At 42.2% G+C, this 26,639-nt stretch overlaps 1 protein-coding gene across 19 annotated transcripts in view; it reads right to left on the minus strand.

The window, feature by feature from the left end:
* ATP8A1 (ATPase phospholipid transporting 8A1) overlaps nt 1-26,639 on the minus strand; it is a 253,309-nt gene that overhangs the window by 11,561 nt on the left and 215,109 nt on the right. For 18 of the 19 annotated variants that reach the window (XM_084971840.1, XM_084971838.1, XM_084971835.1 and 15 more), the window contains 2 exons: nt 3,962-4,050; nt 3,051-3,143 (listed from right to left, as the gene is read on the minus strand). In XM_084971840.1, coding sequence (XP_084827966.1) covers nt 3,051-3,143; nt 3,962-4,050 — 182 coding nt within the window. Of the gene's footprint in view, nt 1-3,050; nt 3,144-3,961; nt 4,051-23,697; nt 26,432-26,639 lie in introns of those variants that run through there. The other variant, XR_014812343.1, reaches the window with a different exon arrangement.

A 26,639-nucleotide genomic window follows, 5' to 3' on the forward strand; every position in this document is an offset into this window, starting at 1 on the left:
GTTCCTGGCTCTGTAGCTGGTGTTGGGCTGCAGTTACAACTAAGAGGGCCCTCTGCTCCCCTACAAGGAGCTCAAACAAATACGCTCTAATACAATGCAACAAATGTAAAAACAGAAGAATGAACAAAATACTGAGATAGCAGGGTAAGAAGTGATTTTATCTGTAAAAAGTTGATTGGACTGGGTTTTGGGAATTGGGTTACCCAGTCTGTACTAAGAGAGTATCAGCTTCTCCACAAGGGAATAAATAGCATCTGCAGACTGGGAGGCATAAAATCACATGGCGTTTTGGCACTAAAGGAAATCTGGTGTCACTGGAAGACACAGAAATCACCATTTCTCCCTCTTGGAACAATGTGGAAGAAATCAGCTAATATGTTGAAATTTGACACAGGTTTCTGAAATAATTCTGTGAATAAAATCAGTCTGACAATTTCTTTTTCTTTCTTTCTTTTTCTTTTTCTTTTTTCTTTTTTCTTTTCTTTTTTTTTTTTTTGTCTTTTTGCCATTTTCTTGGGCCGCTCCCGCAGCATATGGAGGTTCCCAGGCTAGGGGTCTAATCAGAGCTGCAGCTGCCAGCCTACGCCAGAGCCACAGCAACGCGGGATCTGAGCCGAGTCTGCAACCTATACCACAGCTCACAGCAATGCCGGATCCTTAACCCACTGAGCAGGGCCAGGGATCGAACCCGCAACCTCATGGTTCCTAGTCAGATTCGTTAACCACTGAGCCATGACGGAACTCCAGTCTGACAATTTCTACACTGCCTTAGAATGTAGTTTAGTGTGAAGATTTTTCCAACTAGTTGCTACTTTTCTCCTCTCACAGATCTTTTTTTTCCTCCATCCTCTAACTATCATTTAGCAGAAAGATACCACGGCCCTCCTAACCATCACCATCCTTCTGATCCCGATGGGAAGCAACGGGGGGCACGTACCACACTAGAGCTTTTTGTTTGTGGTATTTAGCTAACAACTAACACAGTCCTGAGTTCTTAAGCTGAATGGCTATTTCAGGCAAATGGGGGGAGCAACAGCAAGAAATTTATCTGATGCATTTTCTATGGAGAAGCTGGTGGTCATTTATGATGGAGTTCACTTCTTTTCTTTTAGGCTCTCTGACTTATCCAATGGAAAGATTTGCACATATCACAGATTCATTGACTCTTTAGGACCCCGAGGTCAGAGGTCATCACATCGACCCCCTCAGCCTGACTTATGAATTGTTGAAGTCACCTATAAACGAAGGAAACCAATATCCCACGGAGGGGCTTAAGTTTGATTAACATACACATAGGAGACATTCACTAAGGGTTGTAATAGTACTATCATGGACTTTCCCTAATAATTGTGAATAAGTGGTTTTATTCACAATTTTGTGAGCTAGAACGCTTACCACATCCTTTTTTACAGCTAGAGTGAAAAAGAGAAAAAACATTTACTGAGGCGATGGAATCAATGTACAGACCGGGAGATGCGGGGATGGTGGGGGAGGAGGAGCTACACCTGTAAGCCTGAAGGTGCCTGTTTTCAGCCCGTCACAACACAGGGACACCGGCTCGGAGAGGTTACGAACTGTCACGTTAGTGGCAGTGATCTCCCAGGTTCTTGAAACGCAGCAAAAGGAGATCGAAGAATGTGTGGCTAGCAGCAGGGGCTCCTGGATCGATTGACATGGGCCCAAGGCCCAGGGTGGTCACTTTTGACCTTGAAAACTTGGTCTCTCTAAGCCCCAGTTTCCTCATCTGGAGAAAAGGGGGATGATGGATTTGCACAGGTTGTTACAGGGGTCCGATGCGATAGGATCTAGCGAGTGGTACGTGTAGCATCTGGCATGTGGTGTCAGTGCTGCTGTTTCTAGAAGAGAGGCACAGGCTGATGTGTGACGTGCCCCTTCAGCCTAATGAGCATGAGAGGGGGCTGGAAGTCAAGGTCTCAGCCCGAGTTCCCAGTCTGACACTTCCCCCACTGTGCCAAACTGAGGCAGTAACAAAAGCGAGTCTGGAGAAGGTGACACAGACCAGGGCAAAACATTTCCGAGGGCTGAGACAAAACTTGAGCTCACTTGAGTGTGATGAGAGAGAGAAAGAAGAAACTCCTGGTATCTTCATAATTGTGTTTCATTATAGAGTGCTTTCAAATAATCTTAATTTCATTTTATCATGCCTTGTGAATTACCTAAGTTTGATTAGGGTTCTTCACTTTGCTTTCTTGAGGGAAGAGAGCAGTGGTGAGGAAGAGGACTTGGAGGTCAGAACTCACTTCATATGTGACAGACATATGCCCAGGTCAGTTCCTAACAAGGCACAGAGCCCCAAAAGTAATTGTGGGAGAGTTTACTTTATGTCAAGCTATGGTTTTGATTACAGTCTATTGCATTATGGATACTAATTCAATTTTTTTTTTCAGTTTAATAAGAAACACTATTTTTGGTTTTTTTTTTTTTGCTATTTTTTAGAGCTGTACCTGTGGCATATGGAAGTTTCCAGGTGAGGAGTTGAATTTGAGCTGCAGCTGCCAGCCTATGTCACAGCCACAGCAACGCAGGATTTGAGCCACGTCTCAGATCTACACCACAGCTCACAGCAACACGGATCCTTAACCCACTGAGCAAGGCCAGGGATCAAACCCGTGTCCTCATGGATATTAGAGGGTTCATTACCACTGAGCCACAAGGGGAACTCCAAGACAATACTATTTTTAACTACCATTTCTTTAGTGCTCATTAAGCACTAGATGGCACGCTACTTGCTCTGTTGACAGTATTTTACTCAATTCTCACAACTAGTCGTGAAGGAGGGATTATCACACCCATTTTGCAGATGAGGAAATTGAGGCTCGGTAGCACCCAGCAACTTGGCTAAGGTCACATACATCTTAGTGAAGAGAGATTTGATTTGAATCTGCATCTCCCTGATTTCAAAAATCTGTCAGTGACACTGCTAGCTCCACGTTAACTGAGAACTACAAGCTGGATGGCTACCTCTAACCACTAGCGAAAGAAAAATTTAAAGTTCACTAGGAAAATTTAAAGTTCACTAGGTATTTTACCTTTTTCCAAGCACAACTGCTCCTGGGTCTTGAGATTTTGCCTCCAGCTCTTGAACTTCATCTACTAATGTTTTAAAAGCAGTCCTCTTGACACTGTTTAAAAAAAAAAAAAAAAAGAAGTATTTGTGTGAAAATTTAAGACTTTATGAAACCAGTTTTCATCATCTGCTGATAAGTACAATAGTAACCAGAGTACAAGCAGCAGTTTTTCCATAGACTCTAAAAAATTATAGGATGTGTGACATGTACAGCCAAATCACTCTGCTGTACAGCAGAAATTGTCCCTATATTGTAAATCAACTATACGTCAGTAAAACTTTAAAAAATAAAAAAATTTAAAAATGATAGTAATTTGGGGTATTCATATAATTATAGAAACAATGGTCATAAAATAAATGGTTTAAGTTTATCATATTAAAACGTTCATAGTTACCAAATAAGCACCATATAACTTTAACGATATATATTTTTTTTTTTTGTGAGAAGAGATAACATTTTAAAACTTACAAGCCTTGAGAAAGATTAGTAACGTTAGAATTTCTTCTATTCTGTATTTATACATATTTAGAATCTGGCAAGCAAAAAATTTCCTTTCACCAATGTTTGCTAAACACACACACACACACGTTTATGTGTTTGAAGATAACACACTATGTTTATGTGTCTGGAGATAATAGAATATTTTCTCCCACCTTGGGTAGGTTTTTTTAGACTGATTAATAAAAATGTTCACTCAAGTTACCTGTTTAACTTCTGCTGAATCTTTCAAACTAATTTAGTTTTCCAGTTCCTCAATTGTTCCTTTCTTCTTTATTTTATGCAGAATTAATGACTATTACTATTTCCTGTTCTGTAAGCTCTGCACTGGAGTTGATATTACCGCTAGAGAAATCTGAGAGTATTATACTTACACCTTGTACACCACATCAAGAAGCAAAGATGCCACCGGGATAAATAGCAGGCCCATCCAAAAGACCCCGGAACTGAACAGCATGGCTGCCTGAGTAAAGCACCAGAAACAGTATTACTTTAAAAACCAAGAAATACATCATTCATGTTTAGTGTTTGTATGATCTGAAGAAGAATCATTTGAAGAATCTCACTCTGAATAAGGGCATAAAATAACTCTGAATTCAAACTTGGGAAATATTTAGAATTAAAAGCCAAATTTTAAAAAAAATGCATTTGCTACATTTCTTTTTTTCTCTCAAGTAGCTATACAGCAAAGTTTTATCAGGTGCCATACATTGTCCTATTTGTATGTGAAATTTTTATTATGGTGAGCAATACATAGAGTAATAAACTCTGGCCTTTTTTTATAACTTAGGATATAAAAACCAATCTTTTTGAGCAAACTTCCAACACACTCTGGATTAAATTCTCTTAAAATACATCATGTAAAATCAATGGTAATTAGGAAATGAATTTACAATTTCTGGTAGACAAAAATTACCTTTACTTTTCTAAAATATTATGCAACATTAAAAGATCATCCACATAAATCATGAATATAAACAAATTATTGGTATTTATGAAAAACAAATCATGAGTATAAACAAATTAAGGTATTTATGAAAAATAAATTTGATACTAAGTAGGCATAATATTAATTTTTGTTCAAAGATTTACATCACTGGTTTGGGTGTATCCTGTTATTGCTAAAGTCAAACAAAATATCTGGCATGCAAAATACAAATAAAAGTGTATTAAAATAACTTCACTCATTCTTTTGCATTAAATCCCCAAATACTATATCAGAGTCTTTTGGGTTGTAAAAAAAAATGATTCTATAATTTAGAAATTAATAAATTATATTACTTACTTGCAACTATTATAAAAAATCCCTTTAAAATGTAATTTGATTACCCAGAGCTTAAATGGAATAGTGTCTTATCAGAAAATCAAGAGGACTATTTTGTTTCGCTTAAAGTCTGTTTATCAAGAGTAAATTGGTAATAACTATTTTAATCCAATAAAAAGTAGCCAACTAATGCATGCACATTTACATCCAGCTAAGAATCACACAAGACATTCTTTTTTTAAACCAGATTTTGGGTCAGGAATTAAAAATGATCTAGAGTTTAATCCGTATGGGCAGTTTCACAATTAGTCCTCATCAATCCATCCTTATCAAATATAAAGATGATACATTTAAGTTATGTTTCCAATTACCTGTTCTCTTGACTCTCAACAGAAGACTAGGAGCTGCAATTAAAAAACTTTTTTTTCCCTACATTAACACCAGCTTAGTGGCAGAGACTCCCAGTGCAAGGATACTCCGTTTTTTCCCTATCCAGGAAGAAAGAACTCTGAACACATTTAAAATAAAAACACGCTATTGCCCCAAATTTCAGAACATAATGTTGCCACGTGGATTCAATGGAACAGCACCCACTTTCTAGACACCACCAGGACGAAAGATATTCACATAAAAGTCATTTTATTTTATAAGCCAAACATGATCTTGGACATGGTAGCTGACATCCTCAATAGCGAAAACCAACAATAACGGTGTAATAGGAAATGTCCATCAAGTCGGTGGGTTTTGTCTGGTTGGAAGGAAGCTTTTGAGGAAGGCAATGACTGCGAAATGCCACGTTTCTTTTTTTACACCGGGGGGAGGGAGGGAAACGTAAGATAAGATTCTAGGTCATGTAACTGAAAATCAGACGTTTACCCGGTTTAATTTTAATCTCTTTTAATGGGGAGGGGGGTGCGGGCGGTGGAGAGAAGAAAGATTCAGTCTTGCCTTTGCCACCTTGTATTAAAAGTCTGCTGGGGGAAACAGCCGCTAATTCTGACCATTGTGATGTTAACGATGACGAGACACTGGCGCCCACTATTCAGTCCACTGGCCTTTGGCTTTTGCAAATGAACGCCCTGAATTGAGGGGAAAAAAGTTTTTCTGCGTCATATCTGAAAGCCTGTCAGATTTTTTTTTTCTCTTGCCGAGTTAATCCAAACCTAAAAGATTTAAAGCCGACATTCGCATTAAAGACAGAGAGTCTCTTTGTATTTTTTGGATGAAGAGGGGGGGAAAAATAAAATCCCACAGAGGTATTTCCTTCCTTTCTGTGCAAGAAAGCTCCCCCTCACTCTGCAGGGACCATTTTTGTCTCTAACTTTTCACATCTCTCCGCTCGCAGGCAGGTCGGCTGGGAAAGGACGCGGACCCCGCAGACAATGCGGTAACAGGAGCAGCCTGTTCCGGGCTGGCCTCCGGCTCCCTCCGCGCGCCTTTTGCAAACCGCTCCTAACGTGGGAGATTGGGGGGCCGTGCCAAGCGGCCCCGCCGCCCCTCCTCGAGGCCCTGTGAAACCTAAAGGAATCTGCCACAAAAGTGGCTCCCGGGGGACTTGAGAAAAGATCAGCCGAGGGAAGCTGCAAAGCCAGTAAAGAGGAGGGCACAGGCCCTGCTCTGGGAACAAACAATTGCTTGTCTGCAGGGCGATGCTGCCTGAGCATCAGGCCGCGCGGGCTTCCCAACTGAACCGTCGCTGCCTGAAAAGGCAAAGCGGCGGCCGAGGAATGAGGGCGAGTCTTGCGATGTCCCTGCGAACCGGCAGAAAGAGAACATTTGAGAAAATCCTAGCCCAGGTGCCATTAGCGAGCCTAGGGGCTTGACCAGATAAGCGAGCTTACCTTCTGACCCACAGTGGGGTGAGCCCCTGGCACCCACGTTCCCCCAGAGAGAGGGACTCTTACTTCTTCACCTGCAGGGTCTTCCAGGTGAAGTTCAGTCTTGGAGGAGAGAGGATTTCGATGTGCTACCTGCCTGCAAAACTCCAGCCATGCGCTTCTTAAACCTGCCCGTCCTTTTCCCGTATAAACTTGGGAGTGGAGCGCTAGGAGGCAGCTTCCTAGGTCAAAGACAGCCGCTATCTAAATAAGAAGACCCTTTGGGGAGTCCTAAAACATGAACCCCAGTTGATGCAGGGCTGGTGATAAACAGCTCTGGCAACAGTCCTGGGTCTGTCTGTCCTTGCTCTGAGAGTTGGGGGGAAAGTCACTTCTGAGTCTCTGCTTCCTCAGCTGGAAAGTGGATTGTAAGAATTAAAGCAATCGTGTTTATAAAGTGGCTGCTTTTATTACTAATGCTGATGGCTAACATTTCTTTCTTCATTTTAATTTTCAAATTCCTTTAAACACTCTAGTCTTGTGTTCTTTTTTAGTGATCTCTCCCAGGAGCTTCAAGGAAGGAAATTTTTTATCACAACATCAAATTAAGTGTAAGTTTATAAATGTCATGGTTTTCATCACATTAACATCACAATATATGCTCCTCGCAAGACTGAACCTGGCCAAGTAACTGAACCCTAATAAAATGCCATTCATCTCAATTTGCTAATTTAGGAAATGGAGATAAATGATTTTTTCCCCTAAAATTATTAAGGCTGTATGGACACAATGTATTAATATGGAAGGGAAATTATCCAGAAAACAGTGCTGTAAAAATTATTCAGAAAACATGGTTAATTCTTTTTCAGGGTCGGGGGAGGACAGTAAGATAATTACTATAAATACCAGAGGGGTTAAGAGGTAACGTTAATAACAACAAAAAGCCAAGAAGTGGTTAAGTATCTAGATAAAACTTTATATAAGGACTTTCTAAGCTTAAAAACAGTGGAAAAAAAAACCACTATAAAAGTAAATGCTTTGAAGAACTGATCTATGAAAATGTACGAGTTCCACATATTCAAAAAGAACATAAAAAAGTAAGTGATAAATGAAAACCCAGGAAAACAGCTGCAATAAGTATATGAAATTCAGCATTAACACCTCACTATAAAAATAGACCCCTTAGGTTCATAAGAATAGCTAAGACCCCAAGAGGTTGGCAATAGACCCAGGAAGGTATTCACAAAAGAAGCAGCAAGGAATCAAGAACACGGGAAAGTGCTGAGTTTCTCTGCGGTCACAGAAACATTACCCAGTTAGATCAGATTTAAACACTTGATCATCGTGGGGGGAAGGGCGGGGTACGGTGAAACGGGTCATTTCTAAACCCATCTGCAGTGCACTTGCCTTTGGGAAGGGTAATTGACAGGCATTAAGAACACAAACATTCACTCCCCTTAATTTGATATTTCAATTTCTAGAATTAGGTGTTGAAATTCCATACAGCTTTTGCCTATAGGTTAGTATCCCACAAACTGTTCTGTGGTCACTCGTTCTGAAAGCCCTTCCTGTAACAGCCCGTCATGGCCCAAAGTCTTAGGCAAGGTATAAACCAACCAGAGCCTCCCCCGGTCCTGGAGAGTCACAGCCCAGAGCAGCCTATTTAAGGCTATGAGAAAGCACAATAAAGAACCCCAGTTTTTAAAACCAAAGCTTCCAAAATGTATTTCCTGGCCATGGAACACTTTTCCCATATACTGCTTACTAACAGCCCATGGAACTCATTTTGGGGAAGGCAAATATTCATTGCAGTTTTTTTGTTTTTTTGTTTTTAAACAGGAAAGCGTTTCCATTGTGGCTCAGTGGTAATGAACCAGACCCGTATCCACGGGGACATGGGCTTGATCCCTGGCCTTGCTCAGTGGATTAAAGATCCAGCCATGAGCTGTGGTGTAGGTCAGCAGCAGTAGCTCTGATTTGACCCCTAGCCTGGGAAATTCCACATGCTTTGGCTATGGCCCTAAAAAGACAAACAAACAAACAAACAAACAGAGTCAGACAGTGGTGTAAACTGATAGAATCCATGTGGCTGGTTAAGTACATGTGTGTCTCCAGGAAAGAATATTGTCTGGGCTACTAAAGATGCTGTTCACAGGAGGTAACTATTAGGAAGCTGACTGAATAAAGGCACTGAATAAAGGAAGTCCTTGGGCCCCTGTACCTGTGACTCTCGTTTGTGCTTCAATTTTCACATCAGATTGTCACTTCCTTCCTTCCAGTTGGGTTAGCTGAGCCTACTTTGTTCTTCCATTGGCTGGTAACTACTACCCATGTGCCAGCTACAGGTCATAATCCCTGTAAGAGGAAGAAGTCTTATCTTGATGAATTCTCCCAATGCAAGTGCTTAACCACCAAGCAGGTGTTCCATAAATGACTGTTGACTGAATAAGGTCTTACAGACCATGTTTAGAGAGATTAAAATTAAAAAACACTAGAGTCTTGAGGCTGTGCTCCTGAGATGCTGCTTGGCTTTCTTGTGTTCTGGCATGGAATTATCCTGGGAGCAGTTGTACCTAGATATTTATGTGATCTGGGGAGCGGGGAGGAGGGCTTGATCCAACTCCCTAACCATCCTTTTCCAATGGAGGTCATCTTTTCTGTTACAAAAGGTGAGTGACATGTATTAAAACCTAAGTATGTTAATTACCTTGCCCTTCCCCCTTTTGAACCCACAGAAATATTTTGGTGAATCCAGGAAAAGTATGATAACTGGAAGTAACAATTTTGGGGGGGGGGTGGAGAAGGATGTAGAATGAGCATGAAGAGAAGGATGGTCTCATACCCGCATTAACGATGACTTTTCTTAATTATACAACATGGATATTTTGCTGTGTGAAATAAGAAGAATATAAAAATCCCAGTCTCCTGGTCTCAGTAAGGACAAACTTTATCCTTCTAGCTTGGCTCTGGCCAAAAACCTTAGAAGTCAATCTTTTTCGCCTTTGCTCTCAGACTGCACTTCCCATCCATTGGGACATCTGATCTGCTCTACTTAAAAAAAAAAAAAAAAAAAAAAGAAAGAAAGAAAATCCACATATCAATGTTCACAGCAGTATTATTCATAACCAAAAAGTGGAAACAACACCAGCAGATGAATGGATAAGCAAAATACAGCTTATACATATCATTCAGCCTTAAAAAGGAATGATATTCTTTTTAAAATTTTTTTTATATAAGCTTTTTTTTTTTTTTTTTTTTTTTTTTTTTTGTCTTTTTGCCGTTTCTTGGGCCACTTCTTGGCATATGGAGGTTCCCAGGCTAGGGGTCAAATTGGAGCTATAGCAGCTGGCCTACACCACAGCCACAGCAACGTGGGATCCGAGCCGCGTCTGCAACCTACACTACAGCTCACGTCAACACTGGATCCTTAACCCACTGAGCAAGGGCAGGGATCGAACCCGCAACCTCATGGTTCCTAGTTGGATTTGTTAACCACTGAGCCATGATGGGAACTCCAGGAATGATATTCTGATACATGCTACAACACAGATGAGCCCTGAGGACATGATGCTAAATACTTAGCTTTAGACATTAGGCTAAAATAAGCCTGATACTAAAGGACAAATACTATGTGATTCCACTTACAAGAGGTACCAAGCATAGTCACATTCAGACACACAAAGTAGAACAGTGGTTGCCAGGGGCTGGGGGGAAGAGGTATAGGGGAGTTATTGCTTAATGGGTCCAAAGCACCAGTTGGGGAAAATGAGAAAGTTCTGGAGGTAGATGGTGGTGACCGTTGCACAACATTGTGAATGCACTTAATACCACTGAACCCCACATTTAAAAATAGTTAAAATGATAATTAGTAAGTTAGATCTATTTTATCAAATAAAATCAATTTTTTTTTTTTGTCTTTTTGCCTTTTCTAGGGCCGCTCCTACGGCATATGGAGGTTCCCAGGCTAGGGGTCAAATCAGGGCTGTAGCCGCTGGCCTACCCCACAGCCACAGCAATGCAGGATCTGAGCCGCATCTGCGACCTACACCACAGCTCACGCCAACGCCGGATCCTTAACCCACTGAGCGAGGCCAGGGATCAAACCTGTAACCTCATAGTTCCTAGTCGGATTCGTTAACCACTGAGCCACGACGGGAATTCCAAAATCAATTTTAAAATTAAGATGATTCTAAGACAAAACTCTGTTCTCCTTAAATCCAGACTCTATATTTCACAGCCCCTCCACCCTGGCTCCTGCTGTCTCTTGTCTGGATCCCATAAGCATTATCACAAGCCCCTCTCTCTTCTCCCTGTTCCCACAGCGTACTATTAACAGAGCACCCAGAGCAATCACTTAAAAAGCCAGGCTGGGGAGTTCCCGCTGTGGTGCAGGGGGTTAAGGATCTGGCATTGCCACAGGTGTGGCATAGGTCGCACTTGCAGCTTGGATTTGATCCCTGGCCTGGAAACTTTCATATGCTGTGGGTGCATTTGAAAGAGGGAAAAAAAAAAAAAAAAAAAAAAAAGGAAAGCCAGGCTGACCTCTCTGCTCCATCCCCCCACCCCCAGACTCTAAGAGTCTAAGTGAGTCTTTACAACTGCCTCCTGGCGCTGCAGGATTTGCCCAAGAGACCCCACCTATCCCATCCTGTTACTGCTCACTCTCTCCCTCCCTTGCTCTGCTTCCAGACACTGGCCTCCTCCGTGTCTCTGCACTTGTCCACCTCTGCTGTCTGCAATTCTCTTCCTCCAGGCAGCCACAGGTCCTGTGCACCCCACTTCTCAAAAGGCATCTTTTGCCATGCTACCTGAAAACAGCGCCCCACGCCTAAGGCAGGACACCCCACCCTTCTTCCTGCACCACAGGTCTCCCCAGTGCTCCCCAACCATGTGCTCTAGGATATCCTTGTCTTTGCTTTTCTCTCCTTTCAAGGATGGAAGCTCCTGTGGGCAGGCCTTTTCTCTTGTGTTCACTGCTGTATCTCCAGAAACCAGAATCATCCTTTGATACGTATTTGTTAAAAGAATAAATGACCTAGTCAAAGATAAGTACACAGGAGTTCCCGTCGTGGCTCAGCAGTTAGCGAACCCTACTAGCATCCTTGAGGATGCAGATTCAATCCCTGGCCTTGCTCAGTGGGTTAAGGTCTGGTGTTGCCAGGAGCCATGGTATAGGTCGCAGACCCAGCTTGGGTCCTGTGTTGCTGTGGCTGTGGCGTAGGCCGGTGGCTATAGCTCCGATTCGACCCCTAGCCTGGGAACCTCCATATGTCGTGGGTGTGGCCCTAGGAAAAAAAAAAGATAACTACACAAATTCAGGGTAGAAAAAGACTAATATGATACCTTTTGATCGTGAAGCTGTTGTTTTCTCTACTTTTCTTTTTTGCAAAGTTTAATGACTGTAACCTAATCATTTAATTGAAAACTTTTTATGATGAATTTTATTTAAAAAAGCAGAAAGATCAATTTTTACTGATATGAGAGCCATTCAGAGAAACAGGCCGAGACTACAGCTGGCCAGGGGGTGGATGTGATTCCAGGAGGGCACTTTGTTTATGGCCAACTTCCTACTTCCAGTTCATCAGATGAATCAGAAAGTGAAGACTGTGTAAGAACATAGGGAAAAACTGTGGGCCAACACGTGCTTGTCAATGTGGGCATGCTGGAGTTGTAAGGCATTTGAGGGAACAGTCACTGAATGGTACCTGGCTAAATGGTATCACTAAGGTCACACCAGAACCTCTTTTTTTTTGCATTTAGTATTATTTTCCTAGGCTAGATGTTATTCACAAGGAGAAGATGTATTTTCTTTTCCCCTATATGGTTCTCTGATTGGGAAGAAGTGATGCTTCAAGAATGGTCCTCTTATTCAGAGACATGGTATGTTTATACAGACAACTCAATTTTAAATTACTTCTCTCAGTTTGGTCACATTTTCTAGTTTTCTCCCAGTTAACCATACACATATAGTCTAAGTCTCTCGTTGTGGATGAGAAGGTCCAATATTCTTTGTGTAGGAGGGTTCTTCATCTTTGAAGATTTACGGCTTTTCCAAGGGAGTTAGCAAGTTTTGGAGAAAAACTCCAAAAGCTTCTATGACATAGAGCTTATATATTCTATTATGTGTTTCTTGGGATTTGGTCAGAGGTGGTGTTGGCCAAGGACTTAATTGTTCTTTCTGGCTATGGCTTCTTTGAAACATCTCAGCAGAGCAACTCTTCAGAGATGGTCTGTACTGTGATGTGGTTTTGTGACCCTCGAGCCGCACAACTCCCACTTATCTTTGTTCCGTGCCATCTACCAAATTATGCGATCATTTGACGTTGGCCTTCTCTGATGTTCCAGTGAGCCCCTCTGGTCTCCTCTGGAAGCATCTTCTTCAGGAAATCATTTTCATCAAGAGAAAAAAATAAATCAGTGCTCGACGTCGGGTTTGCAGGTATTGTTTCTTTTCAGGCAAAGTTTTTGGATCTTTCCCACCAAGTTGTGGCTCTTCCCTCCCTACTGCTCCACAATGCTTTGTTTCTGCTGTATCAGTGGAATGGTTCTTCGGAAAAGGTAGGTTCTCTGTTGCTATATTTCACTTTCAGTCCCACCTCTTCCAAACTCAGTGACCCATAGGGTATTTCCTGCTGGAGCCCCCTTTCTCAGGGGGCTGGAGGAGCTGATTCACCCACCCTGAGATACAATGTTAGTCTTTAGTACCTTGAAAGCTGAAATCCACAAGAATAACATTTACATATTTATGACGAGATACCAATGTTATGTAAGTAGAATGTTTTTAACTGTATCAAAATTGTGTCTTCTGGCAACACTTCCCCTGATGTATGGAAACTTGACATCAGCTCATCCAAATAACTCTGCTTTCAAATAACTGAATACTGTGTTATTTGACTTTAAACTTGCAAAGGTTTCTTTAAAGCGTCTCTGTGTCCAAGCTCTGGGAAACACCATGGTGTGACAGCTAAGTTATGGGAGCCTCTCTTAGAGTCTTAACTCTTTCTGTGAATTTGTTATGGTACCCGGGCATGGGCTTGAACTCAGAGGTACCTAAGCATCATTCAACACTCGGTAGTGAATTCATCACTTTGCGCTTTAGCCAGAGACAAATTTCAAGCTGACAGGAACTTGACTTGAGGAGGTGAACTTCACCTGAAAGTCTTCAATGGCTGCACATCTTGGGTAGTGAGGCTCAAAACTTCCCTCTGATAAAACCCAAAGACAGAGGAATGCACATGCCCAGTTCCCTATTCTGGTGCTTATCATTGAGAAAGGTCTTTGACGTCTTATTTTAGCTCAAAAGAATTCTTACAAATTTTCAATTACATTATGTGATATTCATTCATGCCGAAACATAAAAAATGTTTTTCATCACTACTAGTTTATTACTAGCATTTATGTATCATGTCCTCTGACCCAAATTTGTATTCTATGGCCTCAGGTACTTTCTGGAATACTGTGTATTTCATAGTGAAAAGCAATCTTCCATGGCTTAAAGTAATGATGTTAAAGACATTTAGGTGACTTTCTGAGACCTTGTCTTTGCTAAATTTTTCAATTTGAGCCCCAACCATTCCCTCCCTTAGCAAACCCAAACTCCTTCTACCCATGGGCTGCTCTCAATGTGGAAAGCCCTTCCTTCTTTCCTTTGCCTTCCTGAACAGTGTGGGGAAGAGCAGTACCAAGAAACCTTTGTAAACTCTCCAAACTATAGCCTGGGGGTTGAGAGCCTTCTTCTCTGCTGGCCCCTGTGCATTCTGATCATAATAGCTAGCATCTTACATTTTAATGATATGTTGACCTGTTGGTTTACTCACAACTCAAGGTCCTCAAAAGGACTCTCTCTTTTTTTTTAAACTTTTGATCCACTAACATCCAGTATAGGTCCTGAAGCACAGACACTCTATAAATCTCAGTTGAATTCAGCTGAATTGGGCTCTTATACAGGATGAATTATTACTTTCTCCATAAAAATAGACAAGGCAGAACACCCAGAAAACAACTAAGGAGGAGGGTGTTTCGGATAAACCCTAATATGTTTGCAATTATTACCAGAAGCTCTTGATTACTCAGAGACAAAGAAAACCCTTGGCTTGGATTATCCCAAACAAACAAAAATCTCAGAAATTATGCAAATTGTTCCAAACAAAAGAAAATCTTAGAAAATATGCAAATTTGATAGATGCCAGTTCACAGTGTTTATGTGCTTTCTTTTTTCCCCTTGGACATTTCCCGCTGGTGGTGAGGAACGAGTGATTGTCCTGGGAGATTCCAAACCAATTCAATTTAGCTGTACGATGCAAGAAACAACTTTTGCATCTGCACCCTCCACCCTGTGGCAAATGGAGTAATGAGAAAATAAATGATTTCAAGAGATGTTCAAAGGAAATGGAGAAGAGCTAGTTGGGACCTGGATCAAGCAGAAGTTAACTTTTTCTTTTTTTTAAGGGCCGCACCCATGGCATATGGAGGTTCCCAGGCTAGGGGTTGAATCGGAGCTGCAGCTGCCAGCCTCAGCCACAGCCACAGCCACACCAGATCTGAGCCATGTCTGCGATCTACACCACAGCTCACGGCAACACCGTTTCCTTAACCCACTGAGCGAGGACAGGGATCGAACCCACGACCTCATGGTTCCTAGTCGGATTCATTTCTGCTGCACCACAATGGGAACTCCAGAAGTTAACTTTTTTTAAGTAACATTTGACTGTGTATCAATATATGCTGAGAACTGAATATGCAAAATTTTAAGTCTTTTTAAAAAGGAATCAAGAGTACTAGAAACTGACGGTTCTGAAACTTTATTTTCTAGGGATATAATTCCCACAACAGTAAAAGTAATTAAGAACAGAATTTGTTTTGCTTTGTTTTATTTTAATGGGTTTTTTTTTTTTTTTTTTTTTTTGGTCTTTTTGCCTTTTCTAGGGCCGCTTCCTGAGGCATGTGGAGGTTCCCAGGCTAGGGGTCGAATTGGAGCTGCAGCCACCGGTCTACGCCAGAGCCACAGCAAGGCAGGATCCAAGCCACGTCTGCGATCTACACCACAGCTCATGGCAATGCCGGAACCTTAACCCACTGAATAAGGCCAGGGATCGAACCCGCAACCTCATGGTTGCTAGTTGGATTCAGTAACCACTGTGCGATGACGGGAACTCCTATTTTAACGTTCTTTACTGTGCTATTTAAAAAACTTTAAAGTACCAGAAAAATGAGGACAAAATTATAAACAAAATATTCTTTTTATTATGAGAAATATAATTCTAAAGTGTTCTGATGATACTGGAGAAGTTGCACCTGACCTCAATGCTCAATATGTTTGTTATATTATTCTTACAGGTTTTTGTAATTTAGTGGTGGTTCCGTGTTTTATCTTCTTAACCATCTTATAAAGCATCAATTGTTTGATTACTGTTTGATACTAGTAATTCAATCTGTGACCTGTAGTTCAGATTGTAGTAATTTTTTTCTTTAAAAATGTTTACACCTTTATTGAGATATAGTTGACATTATAATATTATGTAAGTTTAAGGTGTGCAATGTGTTGATTTGATACATTTATAGATTACAAATTATCACCGTAACATTAAGTAACACTTCCATTATGTCACCTAATTACCATCTGCTTTAGGAAACTATATTTTAAAAACTCAAAATTTCACAAAGACTTTACCTATGAAAAGACATAGAAAAGCTGACAGATAGCTGGTGTAAAAGAACTATTGACTTCCATGGCAGAGACTTCTAGTTGCCCCCCAATAAATTTCCTTTCCCTTTTTTACATGCAACCACTTGAACCTTGGCTGGACATTCTGTCCTCTAGTTCTGACTATATTCCTCTGGGTCTATTATTGCAGGTATGGCCATATGACTAGCTTTTGGCTAAAGAGAGCTAAGTGGAAATGTGGTGGGCAATGTCTAGGGAAGAAATTCAAAGGGAAAAGGTTAATTCTTCTTTCTTTTCTGGATGGCTGGAATGTTGGTAAAATGGCTAGAGCTTCAGCAGCCCTTTTGGGCTATGAGGAAGTATACTAAGGTTGGCAGTGCAGCAAGGTGGAAGAAATTTGGTCCTTGATTGTGCAGCTACCACACTGGTCCTGAACTACCTGCTTCTACTGGACTTTTTTCATTTGAGAGAGAAATGGTTAGTCACAGTTACTTTAGTCCACAGTCAGTTTTCTTTTTTTTTTTTTTTTTAACATCCAAAAATGCCATAAAATAACTAGCTTTGCATGATACATGCTAGGGAGCCTAAGTGATAACTTGGATCCAAGTAGCTATTGACCTCATTGAAGATCTCTTTTTCTTACTGTATCATGGAATGCAAGAATTGGGTCCAATTATGAGCTTTATTGAAGCAGACTGCACGGTGACATTCACGGTTTCTTTTATGAGCATTTCTGATTGTTCCCTGGCATGCAACTCAAAAATGAGCTGTACTGGTCTTATGAGCTAGAGTACTGAGCTTGGAGGATTGATCTTCCTTCTGCCCATCTCCAACTATAGCACTCTTTCCCACTCTCTCTACTCCAAAGACACTGACATTTTAGTCTCTGAACCCATCAGGCTCATTCCTGCCTTAAAGCTTGGGCACAGGCTGTTCCTTGAGCCCGGAAATGCTCTTCTTCTCATGAAAGCATCTCTGCAACATTTGAGTTTCAGCCTAAGTGTCCTTTCTTCAAAAAGACCTTCCTGGAGCAGCCATTGAAGTCCTATCTCTTATCATATCACCCTGTTTTCCTACCATCACTTTGTGACATTTGCTTCAGTCATTTGTTATTTAGTCATTTGTTAACTGACTTAGGGACTGGGTCTTCCTCCCTGGAACCCTTCCACCCTGGTTCCCTCAACCTAAACGTTAATGGGGATCTTGCCTAACTAACCTATTACCTAGGGTTAGACACGGTGCCTAGAACTGATGAAGCACTCAACACATACTTATGGAATGAATGAACGGGAGAATGAATTGACCCTAGAAAAGAGCGAAATCTCTGCTGTACTAAGAGCAGCTTTGTTCAGCTTTCCATGCCTGGCTCACCAACAGGGCACTTGGGGTGCACCACGTCCTCCCTCCTATTTATGACACTGACACCTCAACATTAAAAAACAAGATCCTCAAGGCCAACGACCAATTATCCTCCTCTCTGTACCCTCTCCTGCCTAACACAGAGCCTGAAACACACAGACCTTAGACACTCAATATATATTTGCTCTGTGGTATAGGAAAAGGTGCTGTGCCTACAAAAAGCCATGGAGCTCTCATAGTGACTCTCAAGAGAGCTCTGACTCTACAATGCATGCCACCATCCTGATGTGCCACGACATTTGTCCTATCCATGCCTCTCTTTGCACCTCAGCATCACTACAGGGCTTTACAAAACGGGCTTGGAAGGGGTTAGGCAGCCAGTCTCATTCACTGTCAGGGTCATGAGGACAGGGACCAATGGCATGTTTCACTGGATGGGATCCCAACCATTGACCCATTGAAGAACATCTGACGGAGTTTAGGGTAGTTGTTCCCCCCAGGCTACTTGGCTAAACACAGTAATCTTGGATGAACCTCCTTCATATCATAACACTGCCCCACCCTATCTGCAAGGGCTGGCCTTGTGACCAATAAATTATTACATGCTATCTAGGTAATTAAAAGCTGAGAGATGAAGAAGGCTGTATTTAAAACCGGGAAATTCCTCATATGTAAAGTAATTCATTATGGTGGCAAAATGGGCAAGAGCACAATTTAGGAAAATCATATCACGAATGCAGTTTATTAATACCTTTCCTACCGGGGTGACACTAAAGGGTTCAACAAAGATTTTTATTGTTTTTTCAGAGAGACTTTACAAACCTCAATCAAGAGATCTGAAATTCTGTAAAACACATGCTCGTTCCTTAACTTCAATTTCCTTCAGTAGTTTTATAGATCCCTCAGGCCAGGGAGAGCAGAACCAGATGGCGCTTGGGAAGACTTTACAGCGTGTGTCTACAGGGCTGCCATACATTCCCTGAAAAGCTTTGCCGATACTACGCTTCTGGCATTAATCGTGACACAAAATGATCCTTGATGTAGCTTGCTTTTAAATTTGTAATCTGCTGCACTAATCATAGTGGTTAAAATATCTTCTCCTGGAAACTCAAAAAAAAAAAAAAAAAAAAAACAAACAAACCCAGGAACATCATCTATTCAAGTTGGAAAAGCAGGCCAGCATATGTTTATATAACATAGCACTTCTCCCCAGGGCCTACCTTGCCCCATAAATTGTTGTACTGGTGTGAAAAAATACAAGTCAGGTCTGAAAAAAAAAAAGTCCTCCTCTTAAATCACAACCATATTTGTGAGAGGAGAGGAAGACAGCGACATATTTAAAGTCACAGCCAAGCCTGTCATGCTACTTTCGCTTAATTTTCCTTTCCTGAATAATGTCTTGTTGTTGCATTTCCACCTTTGTAGAATCCACTCTCCTTTTACCCTGATGTGGTCATTCCTTTTTTTTTTTTTTTTTTTGTCCTTTTAGGGCCAAACCCACAGCTTATGGAGGTTCCCAGGCTAGAAGTTGAATCGGAGCTACAGCTGTCAGCCTACACCACAGCCACAGCCACAGCAACTTGGGATCTGAGCCTCATCTTTGACCTACACCACAGCTCATGGCAACGCTGGATCCTTAATCCACTGGGAGAGGCCATGGATCAAACCTGCATCCTCATGGATACTAGTCAGATTCGTTTCTGCAGAGCCATGATGGGAACTCTGTCATTCCTTTTTAATAGTGAGATCTTTCAATCATTTGTGGTACTGGGATAGCTGTGCGTTTTTTTCCTTTTTTTACAATTTTATTTCTTTGTCTTTTTTGGCTGCCCATGGCATAGGGAGTTCCCGTGCCAGGGATCAGATCTGAGCCACAGTTACTACCTAAGCCACAGCTGCAGCTGTGGATCCTTAAATCACTGTGCTGGGCTGGGGACTGAACCTGCGTCCCAGTGCTCCAGAGATTCTGGGAACTCCTGGGATACCTGCTAATCATTATCATTTGAATCATTCTTAAGGGCAGAGAGGCAGGATTACTGTAATGGAAACAAGACTATAGGAAGGTAGTTTCCCAAAAGGCAATACCCTACCCACCAACTTAGAATAGCCCCCTCCGGCTGCGGCTGGAGTAATTGAAGTCTGCCCTGAATGCTCTGATATTTTTGGGGGGGGTAGATTCCTAGTAACTTTAGGCAGGCAGAATGTGCCGAAGGCAGGGGAAAGGAAGGATGTAATGCTGTGAAAAGCACTCCGGATCAGTAGTACAGGCAGCTGAGCATAGCTGAAGATGGAAACATCATATGCACATAAGGGACGGCTTAGTTTACCAACCAGATGGAAGTACTCTGATTGGGGCACTGACACTAAAAGGAATTTATACCTTTAATAAAGTTGATAAGGCTGGGAGAAAAATGCAGAGGAAGGAAACAGTAAGAGAAGAAATGTAAAGGAAGAGGGAACAGTGCGTACGGTGGCTCAGGGGAAAGATGGGCTGGGTTTCAGCTGCAGCTCAGATACTTACAAGCTGTGTGACCTGGAGAAAATTACTTAACCACTCTGTGTCAGTGAAATGTGTAATAGGAACGACTTCCCAGTGTTGCGGTAAAATGCTCACAATGTTAAGTGAGTGAAGACATGAAAAGTGCTTATGACAGTGACTGATTCTCAGTCAATGAGGCCCTATTGTCACCAGAGTGGCAATTCTACATTCTCTGATGATGTGGGATGATTGAGTTTTCAATTTCAATATTTAATGAGCTGGGTATTATATACATGCTGATCCTGCTGTTAAGAAGACATGAGAGGCTAGGATACAAAAGGAAATAGCATTTCTATAAATGCGTGGAAGGAGTTAGGAGAGTGTTGAAAAGGGAGAATTAAACATCTAGGAAATTTTAAAAAGAGATGGGAACACTTTTATATCTGGCCAGCATAGGGCAGAGACATCAACAAACTCAAGGGAAGGCAGGGAAAGTGGCTGCAATGAGAAGAGTTCCCATCTGGGAGTAAGGAACAGAAATGGATCTTAATGAGAAGTTATTTGGTTCCTCAGGATATTAGAGCAACCAATGGGATAAGAGAAGAAAACCTGGGATGAATTCTCTGGGTCACTTGCTAGTGCTCTGCTTACCACAAAGGTCTGCGATACGGATGTAAATGAAACAAGGAATGCCTGGGATTCAACCCGGTGCCTGGAGAAGACAGAGGGTGCACAGCAAAGTTAGTTCCCTTCTCTCACCCTCTTTGTGAACAAGGATTTTCTTTCAACACATTGAGAGACTGACTCTGTCTTCAGATAGGGGCTGCAAAGATGAATCAAGGATGCAAATTGAAAATGACTATACCATCTTGATCTGTATATGAGTATTCATCCAAGCTGATTATAGACGCATGAGACCCATACTTATAAGATGCCTAACTCATGTGTAATTTGTATCTCGAGTTCCAATTGATATTCACTAGGGAAGGAGTTCCTGCTGTGGCTCAGCGTGTTAGGAATCTGACTAGTATCCATGAGGATGTGGGTTTGATCCCTGGCCTTGCTCAGTGGGTTAAGGATCGGGCATTGCCTTGAGCTGTGGTGTAGGTCGCAGACGCAGCTCAGATCCGGTGTGGCTGTGGCTGTGGTGTAGGCCAGCAACTGCAGTTCTGATTCGACCCCTAGCCTGGGAACTTCCATATACTGCAGGTGTGGCCCTAAAATGTAAAAAAAAACAACTCACTAGGGCAGACAATCTGTGCCCTTCAACATTTAAGATGTTCCTCTGGCGAGAGCACAGTGAAAAGAAGTCCATGGACAATGTGAATCTCAGGAGCTGGAAGCAGCTTTGCAGGTGCAGACGAGTGAGGCTCTGCTAAGTACCCTAGTGGCTGGCACTAGGGTTGGTTAAATGAGCTGGGGGAACTTGCTACACTGTGGAGATCTCCAGATGTCAGCAAGTTCTTTTTTTTTTTTTTTGTCTTTTTGCCATTTCTTGGGCTGCTTTCATGGCGTATGGAGGTTCCCAGGCTAGGGGTTGAATCAGAACTGTAGCCGTAGGCCTACACCACAGCCATAGCAACTTGGGATCTGAGCCGCGTCTGCGACCTACAGCACAGCTCATGGCAACGCCGGATCCTTAACCCACTGAGCAAGGGCAGGATCGAACCCGCAACCTCATGGTTCCTAGTCGGATTCATTAACCACTGAGCCACGAAGGGAACTCCCAGCAAGTCCTTACTTTAGCTGAAATAGCTTCTCTGTCAGCTCTACTCCACCATTTTTCAGGTGTTTGCTCAAAACAAACAAGCAAGGACAAAATATTTCCTCAACGATCCCTCAGCTAACACTGATGGGGTACTAGGGGCCTGGCACTATATGTCAGAGCAAATCAGTACAGAAATGAAGGGGCGGTGGAGTACGAGTATCTCGGCGGGGTGGCTTGGGTGCGGAGGATGGATGGAGGAAGACTAGGACCACCAAAATGCCCCCAGAGGAAAGAAGCATGGAGGAGGCAGTGCTGTCTGGAAAAGAGAACACAGGGCTCACACATCTGATCCTTGAAATACAAGCAAGGGGTCCCTTCAGACTTCTGATTTCCAGATTATACACAACAGAGTCCTCTGAATAACTACGATCAGAGGAGCAGCACCAGGCAGTGCTTAAGGCAGCTGACCCTGGACCAGGTAGCTAGGTCCAATCATACCTTTGTCACTTAGCATCGGTGAGGTACCAGATGGGGTACTTAACTTCTCTGTGCCTCTGCTTCCTCATCTGTAAAATGGGTATGGTAACATGTCTGCTGGGAGGACCTGGTGAGTTGAGGACATGCAGCTCCTGAGGGTTACGGCCCACCCGGTGGCGTCCTCCTTGACCTCTTTTCCTCTCACTCCTCAGATCCAATCTGTCAGCAAATCCTATCAGCTCTACCTTCAAACTAGATTCAGACTCAGATCACTATTACCGCTGGTGCCCCCCCGCCCCGGCCCAAGCCACCATTGCCTCTGGCCTGGAATATTGCAATAACCTCTGAAGTAGTTCCTAACCCAGAAATCATAGTCCTGCTGCAAAAATGTAAGTCACTTCATCACACTCCTCTCTCGGGCCCTCCAAAGGCTCGCTATCTGACCACGAGTGAAAGCTACAAGGCTCTACGAGAAACTATGGAAATCATGGTTCTCAGCTTCCTTTGCCTGCTGTGTTCTTCTCTGTAACACGTGTTTCTATCCATATGTTTCACAATTACTTCGTGTGTCTCCTTCCAGCAGAAAAGCTGAGAAGGGCAGGGAGTTTTATGCTATTCGCTAATGAATCCACAGTGCCTAGAACCATGCTCGACCCACAGAAGCATCTCAACAAAGACTTGTTGATTCAGTGGAATGAATGCATAGAAGATACTTGAAGTGTTCAATACACCTCAGATAGTTCTGGTGTTATTCTTCCAGATCTTGGTTGTCTTTTTGAAGAACTTCTCTATTGTGTCAACGCCTTTTAAAACCACATAGTGCCTCATCCTTCAGAATGTCACCTCAACCAGGAAGGGGGAATGGGACTGCTATGTCCAGTCTGCCTGCTCCATCTTCATTAATGCTGTATCATGCCAGAGGCCCTTCATATGCCTCTGGACTACCCAAAAATACATCTTTAATTATCTAGTTTTGGAGGGAACTGTTGCCAAAGCAACGCAGGAAAGAACTGAAGTCTAGTCTTCGAGTGACATACCTAGAACCCTATTGGTGGTGGCAACAGAAAGTTACCTTCCTACCATACCAGGAATCCTTCAAAGAGTGTTATATTCTGGAGGATGCCTTGGGCTGTGTTTCATTACATGGATTATGTAAAGCATGCAAGCCAGGGAATGCTAATATTTGTACTTATCCTGATATTTACAACACTGTATTACTATGAAAGTTAACAGATGAACAAATAAGTTTTATACAAGATGACTGGCCAATTATACACACACACAGAGATATAACTATTGGCACACAAATAAAATTTTCACATTTATATATTTGGCCATATTCTTTTTTTCTTTTTTGTCTTTTTAGGGCTGCACCCATGGCATACGGAATTTCCCAGGCTAAGGGGTACAATCAGAGCAGCAGCTGCCGGCCTACACCACAGTCACAGCAATGCAGGATCCAAGCTGTCTTCAACCTATACCACAGCTCGCAGCAACACCAGATCCTTAACCCACTGAGTGAGGCCAGGGATTGAACCCGCATCCTCATGCATACTAGTTGGGTTTGTTACCTCTGAGCTACAGCGGGAACTCCTATTTGGCTATATTCTCTCTTTTTTTTTTTTTGTCTTTTTGCCATTTTTTGGGGCTGTTCCCGTAGCATATGGAGGTTCCCAGGTTAGGGGTCCAATTGGAGCTGTAGCCACCAGCCTATGCCAGAGCCACAGCAACGCAGGGATCCAAGCCACATCTGCAACCTACACCACAGCTCAGCTCATGGCAACGCCGGATCCTTAACCCAGTGAACAAGGTGAGGGATCGAACCCACAACCTCATGGTTCCTAGTCGGATTTGTTAACCACTGAGCCACGACGGGAACTCCTACTTGGCTATATTCTTGATTGAAATACGTATAACTGAATCACTTTGTTGCATAGCAGAAATTACCCCAACATTGTAAATCAACTACATCTCAATAAAACTCAAAAAAATGAAAAAAAAAAAGACATACAGATTTTAAGATTAAAAACTGTATATCTAAGGGTAGTTACTTCTTTCTGAAATTAACTGGATTGTACTAGAACTAGTGACTATGTGCAATAAAAGTGTTCAAAAATTGAGTATTGCCACAACATTTTTCGGAACCTGTAACCCCAGTGCTCAGGAAACATAGATTCTCTCCCGGAGAATTTGCGTGGCGGTCTTGTCACCCTCCCTTACACACACGTGCATACCAAGATGCTCTGCAAGCCCTAAGCACCACATACATTTCAAGTTTTACTCTTCTCTTTAAATATATTTAACAGCTTTACATTTTGGACAAGCTAGTCAAGCCTACAGCTGAATGTATCCATTCCCCCCTATTTTTCAATGCCGCACCAGCTACTTAAACATTATATTCAAAGTATCAGTAGCAATAAAACAACAAGAACAAGAAATGCTGTTAGCACTTCCCACCGTCTGTGAAGTGAGCAGACACGTGATGGGGTAGTGACATTCACTTCAGTTTGCATTAAACATCGTATCACCGCAAATCTCGAGAGATGATATTAAGTTTTGTGTTTGGGTCATACCAGGAATTCTACAGGCAAGGGTAGGATTATACTTGGTTGGCTAAAAGCCAATCAAACTTCACACTTGTCCTAAAAAGTAGGTGGTCTAAAGCTCTGTTCTTGTCTTCAAAGCGATTGGCTACAGCTGCTCAAACTATCTCGATTTCAAAATCTTTCGTGTCATTCATTTTGAAGATAAACCATCCAGACATGAGGTCAAATGAGGCCCAATGAAAACGATATTCAGTGAGATGTGACCTTGGAGAAAAGCAGGTCCAATCGGACAGTGGACAAAGAACAGGACTGGAATCTCCAAGTGGCATCGGCAGATATATACATACCCTCTTTGCTTTTATTTCTTCAGGAAAAAAAAAGGACTCAAATTATGGCAAGGAGGAGAGGCAGTCACAACTTTCTCTCTGGTCTCCTCAAAAATACATGATGTAGGAGTTCCCGTCGTGGCACAGTGGTTAACGAATTCGACTAGGAACCATGAGGTTATGGGTTCGATCCCTGGCCTCACTCAGTGGGTTAAGGATCCGGTGTTGCCGTGAGCTGTGGTGTAGGTTGCAGATGCGGCTCGGATCCTGCGTTGCTGTGGCTGTGGTGTAGGCTGGCAGCTAAAGCTCTGATTTGACCCCTAGCCTGGGAACCTCCATATGCCGTGGGTGCGGCCCAAGAAATGGCAAAGAGACAAATAAATAAATAAATAAATAAATAAATAAAATACATGCTGTAAATTTTCTCAAGTTCACCGTATGTGTTTCAAAAGAAGCCTTCGCTTTGGGTGGAAGGAAGTACATGTTCCTTGATATGTCTGGTTTTGCTGTAATGGTATATAAGGCCTCTCTCTAATAAATTTAACCGCAAAAAAAATTTTTTTTAACATGTCTGCATTCTGCTAATTTATAAAAAGCAGGATGCTGTCAGATAAAATTTCATGAAAATGATCTATAAACCAGACTGTCAAAAGTGAAAGGTACTCAGGCTGTACTTAGGGCAACAAATAATGGAAAGCCCTGGAAAGGTTTCCTGTGACTGCGGGAAAACAATGGACTGTAACGGAGCTCACATTACCTTGATTTGCAAGTTACTGTGAGGTCACAGGAAATCCTGAAATGTTTTCCACATTTTCTTTTATACATTTTATGTCAAATTTCCTGCAATTGAAATCATAAACCCTCCTACTGCTGGAATCTCTTCTGAGCGAAAGGGGATCTTGTGACAGTCCCCCCCACCGAACACCTAATAACTCAATTCCTACCAGTGTAACCAGAAAGGGAAAGACGGGATGGAAAGCGGACCATGATAAGGCTGAAATGTCAGCTATCTGAACTCCTTCAAAATGAAAAACACACGGATGCCAGTACAACAACTCCAAAAGTGCAGCTAATTTAGGGACAGTAGCCTTTTCTGTAGAATACGAGATAACAGAGGGGAAAGACAGTCGTGCCAAGACATAAGCTCACCATTTCCCCACATCTCTTATTCAGAATGTATGGTCTGATTTTAAAATGGCATTTTCTAGATGGATATTCTTTTTTTTTTTTTTTTTTTTTTTTTTGTCTTTTGTCTTTTGTTGTTGTTGTTGCTATTTCTTGGGCCGCTCCCGCAGCCTATGGAGGTTCCCAGGCTAGGGGTCTAATCGGAGCTGTAGCCACCGGCCTACGCCAGAGCCACAGCAACTCGGGATCCGAGCCGCGTCTGCAACCTACACCACAGCTCACGGCAA

Source organism: Sus scrofa, chromosome 8 (assembly GCF_054392235.1).
Source record: "Sus scrofa isolate SSC_HxYL_T2T_F1_AM1 chromosome 8, Sscrofa_HxYL_maternal_Yorkshire_Landrace_v2.0, whole genome shotgun sequence".
Classification (NCBI taxonomy): Eukaryota; Metazoa; Chordata; class Mammalia; order Artiodactyla; family Suidae; genus Sus; species Sus scrofa.